This window comes from Gossypium raimondii, chromosome 6, assembly GCF_025698545.1.
Source record: "Gossypium raimondii isolate GPD5lz chromosome 6, ASM2569854v1, whole genome shotgun sequence".
In the NCBI taxonomy this organism is placed as follows: domain Eukaryota; kingdom Viridiplantae; phylum Streptophyta; class Magnoliopsida; order Malvales; family Malvaceae; genus Gossypium; species Gossypium raimondii.
The window spans coordinates 34,478,768-34,488,322 of record NC_068570.1 but is presented as its reverse complement, the minus strand read 5'-3'; the positions used below and the strand labels follow the sequence as shown (position 1 = coordinate 34,488,322).

At 35.0% G+C, this 9,555-nt stretch overlaps 1 protein-coding gene and 1 non-coding gene across 2 annotated transcripts; one reads left to right on the top strand and one right to left on the bottom strand.

Annotated features, from left to right (window-relative positions):
- Positions 1-623: 623 nt before the first annotated feature.
- LOC128042073 (small nucleolar RNA R71) lies at positions 624-730 on the top strand. Its single transcript, XR_008197281.1, has one exon. It is a non-coding gene; the product is annotated as a small nucleolar RNA R71 (small nucleolar RNA).
- Positions 731-7,649: 6,919 nt separating this feature from the next.
- On the bottom strand, positions 7,650-8,093 carry LOC128041725 (uncharacterized). The gene has a single exon (XM_052632026.1). The coding sequence runs from the start codon at positions 8,091-8,093 to the stop codon at positions 7,650-7,652; it is 444 nt and encodes a 147-aa protein (XP_052487986.1).
- Between the last annotated feature and the right edge of the window lie 1,462 nt (positions 8,094-9,555).

The window sequence follows — 9,555 nt, the reverse complement described above, 5'->3', positions numbered from 1 at the left end:
ACAGCATCATTCTTGGCAATGTATTCCTTCAATAGAGCTTCCATAGATGAAGATGATGATGAACTTTGCTGAACATTTTATCATGGCATAGTTGATTGTATCTAGGTGGTGTACTTGTGACATTCTGTTCAACAGCATTATTGGAATTTCCCACTCCTTGATTACTCCAACTAATATTAGGATGTTGTTTCTATCCTAGATTGTATGTATTGGAATATGGGTTATTGTTTCAATTGAAATTTCCCATGTAACAAACTGAAGCTGGGTTCGATGGGCATTCATTAAAAACATGATTTTCCCTACAATAAAAACATGTTAATTTTGCTACTTTAATTTCCTACACTACAGCTGGTCTCTTCAATATTTTAATTATATTAGTTGGGGGTGATACCTGACTAGTTAATGAAGTGATTACATCAAGCACCATATCTCCAACAACACTTTTGCCAGTACCCACTATTGTAGTCGGATATTGATAATCATTGTTAGCTATCCTTTCCAAAATTTCATATGCCTCATTATACGATTTATCTAGCAAAGTCCCATTGGCAAATGCACCAACTACCATTCATGTAAGTGCATTCAGTCCATTATAAAACAATTCCATTTGCGTCCAATGTTGGAAACCATGCATCGGGCATTTTCTAATCAATTCCTTGAATCACTCCCAAGCTTCATACAATGTCTCATCTTCAGATTGCCAAACAAATGTAATATCGTTCCTTAATTTGGTATTCATATTTAGAGGGTTGTATCGCAACAAAAAATTTTGACAAAGTTCATTCCAAATGCCACCATTCCTGATGGCAAAGCATTTAACCATGCTCTGGCGGGATCTCATTATAAATAAGGAAATAGCTTGAGTCTCAAGGAATCTTTAGGAACACCCTATTGCTTGAATGAATCACAGACCTCCAAAAAGAGTCTTAAATGCAGTTGTGGATCTTCAGTAGGTAATCCACTGAACTGTCCTACTATTTGTAGAATTTAAAACATCACTAGTTTCAACTCGAAATGCTGAGCTTGAATATGTGGCCTAATATTTGTAGCATTTAAAACATCACTACATGTTCTCTAATGGGTTTGTCTCTATCATCTATCATACAAGGAATATCAACATCCCTACCATTCGGATGTAATGGATCTTCTCTGTCTGGATCATTCAAATCCTCTCCATCTCTCGCAATTCCTTTCTCCCTCTCTTCAAGTTTCTCTCAATTTCAGGATCAAAAATAATACTCTTCATTCTTGGGAATACCTCTACTCATAAACTAACAACAAACCTAAAAAAGAATAAAAAATAACCATGTAAGCTAAAACAAACAAAATTAAATTGATAATAACAAACCAAATTTCACCAATTTGCCAATCCCTAGCAACAATGCCAAAAACATGTCGCGTATGAATATGTAATACAAATATGCAAGTATACATGTCAAATAAAGTAATAAAGTGATAAGTGATATCGTCTCCTCAAGGATCAGAATAGGTAAAAATATGGTAGAGTTATTACTATAAATTAGACTAATTAGGCTTAAGGTAAAGTAAACAGAATAATAATTTGAAATGCAGTATTAATGTATGAAATATAAAAATCAAATAATGAATAAAGTGTTGTGGCAATTCTCCAAGACAAAGCTGAGAGGATTGATGTTGTTGAATGGGAAGGTTGGAATTACTTGGATTATATCTTAAAAACATAATAATGCCATGGCAAAACCTTGATCAAATTACTGCTCAAAGTATAACAACTACATTCTGCATCTTTCGAGAGCTAGAATTAAAGTTATCATTCTAAGTCTGTGTATGTCTACAAGTCTGAAGAACAAGACCTAACAATAGTCTTCCTTACTCTGTACAGATCACAACTCTATGTCTAGAGTGCCACGAGTATTCACTCGACTACTCGCTCATATCATTCGATTATGATCCAACTTATTTAACCTTTTTATAATTAAATCAAGTCTAAGAATATACCATACATTCATCTATCTCTAGATCTTCCATGCATATATTTAAAATAATCCAAGCCGAATAAAATAATAGATCTATTCAAAATATCACCATGATCATTAAAAGTATCAAGATAGATCCAGTAATTCCAACCCAAATGAAATTAGCTCATAGGTTGGGATTTAAAATCCAAAATCAAAATAACATTCAACATCAACATTAATATTTTAGATTTCACAGAAATCAATTAATAGAATAAAGGTAGAACTGCAGGAAACTTTTGTCACTCTAGCTTTTACTTCGACGCTGCTGAATCGTACAAGACCCAAGGCTAGTTGCTCGTCCCTTTCCTTACGTCTCTACTCTCCTATTAAGTTTCTACCCTTTCCCCTTTGTTTGAATTTTTTTCTCGTAAGTTTTTATAGAGAGAAAACTATTCTCCCAAATCCCCCTCCAAAATCCTCGTGCGAAATCCCCGGGTAAAAACTCCTCCTTTCTTTCTTTTCTCTTTCCTCTTTTATAGGGTGGGCCCCTATCTTAGCACCCACTTTTCTCCCTCTTTTTCAGCTAGATTTATCTTGTACACATCTAACTGGCTGAGAGTGACGAGGACTGAGTGCTGTGTCAACATTTGCCTGGAATTGCCATGGCATTTGTGTTGGCAATACATCCAACCTTTTGTCATGGTAATATTTCACCTCATTCATTATTTTCCTCATTTTTCTCTTTTTCTTCATCCTTCCTGCACCTGCTGCATACAACAACCAATTCCCTTCTTCCCAATAATAAAAGTAACATGAAATGACATGTAAGGCACAATCTAAGTGTTATTATGCAATGTTATAAAAATAACCTAAAAATGCAAATATATCTACTAAAGTACAGTCATTTAATTAAGCTTAGAGGTTCGAAATATAACTCCTTTCAAGAGTTATCAAGTGGTAAGGTTGGTAAACTATGAATAGGTTCACTGAATCACAACAAATAGGCAAGAAGAGAGGTTTTGACAAGGGAGGGAGCATGGAGTAAAAAGGGAATCATGTTCTCCAACTTAAGGTAAGTTTGGCTCATAAAATTGGAATGGAATCAACCTATTTGAGGCAACTAAGGGGGTGGACAGAAAGCTTTAAGTGAACATGGAAAAACTGTGCAAAAATTGTAATAAAATTAAGGGAGTAAAGGGATTCGATCTAAATACCTCTTTAAAAACTTAGGAGCTTCCTACCACTAGGCTACACAATTTCTTATATTTATTTTTGCACTAAAAATCAAAATATGGGATGTGACAATGGTTATCAAAATACCGCTTTAAAGAATGCATGCAAATTTTAAGTAAAAACCATCGAGTTTTGAACTCAGCTCTGATACCAATAAATGTAACCTCCCAAACCTGGCCTATATATTATGGCCAAATTTTGAAGGCTACATTGGCCACCGGAATGACAACAAATTTCTTAATGAAACATATTTTAAAATCATTTGCCTTTTATTCAAAACTAGTGAACTAGATTATTTATCCTAGTTTTGAGAAAACATGTTAATTTCCAAAAATCAAATGTCTTTAGAATTTTGTTTATAAAGACTATTCATATCAAAAACCAACTTGTATTTTATTAAAAATTATTTTCATTATTGTAGTGGAAATTTGTGATAACATCATATTTTTCGTTAAAAACTAATTTTCATGCATAATCATTTAAATATTAAATTAGCAGTTTAAAATTTTAAGTCATGCAAATCAAAGTAAGAAAAATTCCCAAAATAAAGTTCCATTCCATAGCCCATATAAAAATATTACAGTCCCAAAACATTTATTAAAATAAAGTTTAAAGTACTTTAAAATGAAAACATACGATAAGCTCCTCCAATAGTCGTGTCCAAGTCCTGACTTGGGGGGTTATTTGTAAAATCAGTAAACTAAGTAGTGAGCTAATAAGCTTAGTGTGAGTCTTAACTCCAGCAAACAGTAATAAACAGTAATTATAAAATTCAAGGTAATAAATATACAAAATATCATAAATAATACATAATTCACAATTTATGTAGTGCATAAAAATGTTAATGCAGTGCTTTCAGAAAAAGGTCCTACCTAACTTTGTTGCACACCATAATAAAAGTTTCTAGAACTCATCCTACCAATAACACACCAACTTGTGGAAAAGCCACCAGTAATGCAGATAAATTGCAGGAAATGTGAACTAGCTACCAGCATTGTAGACAAGCTGACAGTAATGTGGACAAGCCACCAGTAATGTAGATAATGTAACATTCCATCTGGCGAAGTCTTGACTATTTAAGTGATGTTTATAAAATTAAGGCTTAAAGGTAAGTTTCAAGTGCTCAACATTAGAACTCGATTAAGTGTAAGGATTTTCTAAATACACAAGTGATGCCCTACTCTAGCAGACTCTAAACGTAAAGTAAGAAACCCATGGCGAACTCTAGTATATACGTCATATAGGATATTTTGAAATAACAAAGCTTCTGACTAACTTTGAAGAAAGCTAAGAATGACGAATCAAGTAGTGCTAGGAAGAATACGTATATATGAATATGGTGCATAGTATAAAGAAGTACTATTGACAACGTAATGTTCGCTCAAAAGCCCTTTTTAATGTATAGAACGGGCAGACTTCGACATGAAAATAAGCAAACAAGGACTCCCCATCAGATTACGATGATATGTGAACTAGAAGTGGTAATTAAGAAAAGAATGGTTATAAGGTATGAGTCAACACCAGTGATATAGTACATCCAGTGACCAATGTGGTCCCATGACAGCTAAATTGTGAGGTAAGTTGGTTAGGAATTAACTAAACTTTAACTACAAAGGGTAAAGGCTAAAAGAGTAATCGAGTAAGTTCATAGAGGTGGCAAATTATGATAAGGTCACTCAACCTTGATGTGATGTTTACCAAGTTCCCGTAGACACTTGGGTTAAGTTAAAAGGACACTCCGATTGGGTTAAGAGAAAGGTTTTCTTTCCCTTTTTCCTCTAAAAAAAGTATTTAGGGCTAAAGAGAGATAAAAACATTGCTATGAGCTAAGTTAGGAATCCTAGATATTTCTAGTGCTTTTCTTCCCTACAAGGTACGTTTCATGGCTCTTTCTGTCAAGGACACAATGATTGGTAAGTATGATTGAAGAAACATGGCTTTGAAAGATGTTGATACGAACTCGTATTCGTTGATGAAATCGAGTCGTTTGTTGCTTGATCGTAAAATTAAGTAACTTAGTTTTTGTTTATCAAAAAGGTAATTTTCAAATGATGATAGTTTTAAACAAAGATAGTGAATGAAAAATAAATTAATGGAAAGATGGAATTTGATCTTAACAGCGGGAGAACGAACCTCTATTAAAGAATAGAGACCCAATTCTTATAAGGCTATCAAGGGGAAAGATGGATAGAATGATAGGATCGTGACCCTCTATCTAAGAGGATTAGAACCAATCAGTATAAGGGGTTTAAATGCCACACTCTAAGAGTGATAAGTTCGAAAATAAATACATTGTCGCAACTAGCAAGCTGGATAAGTCAATTTGAATCACTAAGAATAACGAGAGTTGAACAACTCACAAAATTTTAAAATTCATTCAAAGATCAAAAGTTCTTGCTATAGGTTACAAGCAAGCTATTTATAGGCTACTAAGTACCATCCAAATAGACACAAAATAACTACAACTTAAATGAATCTAGAGTTGACTTAATTCAGCTGAATAATTCTTTGAATGGCTTAAATGATCAGCTTGACAATTGGAGTTCTCGAACAGTCTTGAAAGCTTGACACTTGAGGTTCCCAAACAGCCATTGGAGTGGACTTAAAGAGTCGAGCTAAATAAAGCAAATTAATTAATCAACTTTGACATTTGGAGTTCCCGAACAGCCATTGGAGTGGACTTAAGGAGTTGAGCTGAATGAATCAAATTAATTGATTGGTCAATGGTATTAATGATCCTAAGTTACTAATTTCTTGGTGTATTAAATGTATGAGTAGCTAATGAATGCAAATTGTGGTGCCTGAACAGTCACTGGTGTGAACGCTCAGATTTGAATGATTCCTTGGGTGTGAACACCAAGTATTGAACGGTTGGCTGATCAGCTCAAAATAAAGTTCAATGATTGTTCATCCTTTCATGAATGGACACTTGGGAGAGTGATTCAATAGCTTCAAATTGCATGAACAATCGGATGAAATGTTTCTTCTTAAATGAATCCAATGAATTTGGAAATGGTGCATGAATGTTCAGCTGCCCAATTGATTAACCTGTAACAAAATAAAGACTCGATTAAATGCAACAACAAGACAAACTAAAACACAAATTTAATGTGTAATAAGCTAAAACACAATTAAAAAGTCTGACTTAGACATGTATTAATGTTGTACAAACTAGGACACAATTAATAGACTTAAAACAACAAAAAAACAATTGGACATGTAATAATGTTGTATGGAATTAAAACATAATTAATATGACTGAAATAACTAAGAATTTTTAAGTCTTATTCAATAGCTAAATTAGCTAGCTAAGTTTGAATTCAGTTTGAAGTAGAATGCATAGGGTACTGGACAAGCACTCCCAAGCTCGATCAATGAGTCCGATTGAAGCTTTTTCCCAAACTTGTTCAACTAAGGCTAAAATTGCTTCTTTGAACTTCATGGCACGAGTTCGAGTAATTGAACCAGTTGGTAGCTCAATTGGATCATGAATGGATTCATTTAAGCCCTTGGACGAGTTCGTATAATCCCCCCTCTTCAAGGTGATTTGTCCCCAAATCGTCACCTACATCAAAAGGAGACAGGTCAAACACATTAAAACTCGCACTTACATTATACTCAACTGGTAGGTCCAATTTATATGAGTTATCATTGATTCGTTCCAACACTTGGAACGGACCATCTCCTCTAAGTAGTAGCTTGGATCTTCTTTGTGCTTGAAATCTTTCCTTTCGTTTAATCTTCAGGTTTAAAAACCACTCATTTTTTCCCCTTGTTTGCTCTATGAGCATACTCATCAGTTTTCATTTCTATATTTTCCTTCAGCTTCCGATGCAATTGCTTTACATATTTAGCGTTTCATTTTCCATCTACATGGACAAGCTCGTTAGAAGACAAATGTATTAAGTCAAAAGGAGTCAATGGGTTAAAACCGTATACAACTTGAAATGGAGAATGTTTTGTGGCTGAATGAACTGAGCAGTTATAAGCGAACTCGATGTGGGGTAAACATTCCTCCCATGTCGAATGATGGCTCTTAACAACGTTGGCAATACTCAGTTCACCACTTCAGTTTGGCATTCTGTTTGGGGGTGGCATATTGTGGAAAACAACAACTTGGTGCCAAGTCTTTCCCACAAGGTCCTCTAAAAATGACTAAGAAATTTGGCATCTCAATCAGACGCAATTGTTCTTGGCACACCATGCAACCGAACTGATTCCCTGAAAAATAGATTGGCTATATTCATAGCATCGTCAGCCTTATGGCAAGCAATAAAATGAGTCATTTTTTAGAACCGTTCAACAAAAACAAAGATGGAATCTTTTCCATTCCTAGTCTTAGGGAGTCCTAACACAAAATCCATAGAGATATCAGTCCAAGGGTTCTCATGAATGGGTAGGGGTTTATACAAACCATGTGGCTTGATGCGGGACTTTGCTTTCCTACTAGCGATGCAACGATCACAAAGCCTTTCCACATCACGCTTCATTTTTTTCCAGAAGAAGCATGGCCATGGTTTTGGTCACTCCAAAACGACCCATAAGACCTCCACTATGTGCCTCGTTTACTAGGATGTCTCGAACGGATCCTTGAGGAATGCATAGTTTGTCTTCATGAAATAGATATCCTTCATATCTATAAAATTTTTCAAAGGCTCCCTTTTCGCAAGCTCTGAACACTTCACCAAAATCAGCATCATTTTCATATAATTCTTTAAGATACGCAAACCCAAATAGTTTAGAATCTAAACTATTAAGTAAAGCATACCTTCTTGACACTACATCGACAACTATGTTCTCCTTACCTTTCTTGTATTTGATCACATAGGAAAAGGATTTAAGGTACTCATCCCACTTAGCATGCCTTTTATTCAGCTTATGTTTTCCCTTAAGATGCTTTAATGCTTCGTGGTCGGTGTGCATAACGAACTCCTTGGGCCATAAATAATGCTGCAAGTTTCTAATGCTCGAATCAGAGCATACATCTCCTTGTTGTATGTCGGATAATTAAGGGCAGCTCCGTTGAGTTTCTCACTAAAGTATGCAATAGGATGCCCATTTTGTGTTAACACCATTCTGATTCCTATCCCTGAAGCATCACACTCTATCTCGAAAATCTTGTTAAAGTCAGGTAAAGATAACAAAGGAGCATTAGTTAGATAATATTTAATAAATATGAAAGCTTTTTCTTGTTCATCACCCCAATGAAAATTGGAGTTTTTCTTAATTACCCCAGTCAAAGGAGCAGCCAAGGTGCTGAAGTTAGGTACGAACCTCCTAAAAAAACTAGCTAAGCCATGGAAACTCCTTACTTGAGTAATGCTTATCGGTCGTGGCCACTTGCATATTGCCTTCACCTTGTCTTAATCAACTTCAAGACCTTCAGAACTAACAACAAAACCTAAGAAAACAACTTTGTTAGTACAGAACGAACACTTTTTAAAATTTGCAAACAAAGTTTCCTTACGTAAAACTTCCAAAACAGATTTCAAGTGTCTCACATGTTCTTCCAATGATTTGCTATAGACCAATATATCATCAAAGTAAACTACACAAAATTTACCAATAAAAGATCAAAGGATACGGATCATAAGTCGCATGAAAATACTAGGGGCGTTAGTTAGACCGAAAGGCATAACCAACCATTCATACAATCCATGTTTAGTTTTGAACGTTGTCTTCCATTCGTCTTCCTCTCTCATCCGAATCTGATGATAGCCACTTTTGAGGTCTATCTTGGAGAACAACTAAGCTCCATTTAACTCGTCCAACATGTCATCCAATCGTGGTATAGGATGCCAATATTTAATGGTAATCTTGTTGATGGCTCGACAGTCTACACACATACACCACGATCCATCTTTCTTAGGCACCAAAAGCATGAGAATAGCACAAGGACTAAGGCTCTCTCGTACATAGCCCTTTTCCAGTAACTCAGACACTTACCTTTGAAGCTCCTTAGTCTCCTCGAGATTACTTCGGTAGGCAAGTCTATTTGGAATGGTTGCTCCGGGCACAAAATCTATTTGATGCTCAATCCCTCGTATAGGTGGCAATCCACTTGGAATCGCTTCTAGGATGACATCATTGAATTCCTGTAACAAAGACTTAATAGAAGAAGGTAGGGTATATTTCGCTCGTTAGTTCCCATCAGGCTTTCTTTGTACATAAGTACAAACAAAGGCTATTTCAACAAGAAAGACTTTTGAACCTCTTTTTGTCTCGCATAAAAATTACATTTGTCTGATTCAATCTCTCTTTTTCTTTATTTATCCTCTTGCTTTTGCAATTTTCTTTCTTTTTTCTCACTCATTTTCAATTCTTTTTTTCCTTTATTTTGTTTTTTGATTTCTTTTCTTTTTCTTTTTCATTTTTTCTTTCTTGA

Bases quoted from the DNA above. Each gene is read 5' to 3' on its own strand.
- LOC128041725 (XM_052632026.1), bottom strand. From the start codon at position 8,093: ATGCACACCGACCACGAAGCATTAAAGCATCTTAAGGGAAAACATAAG.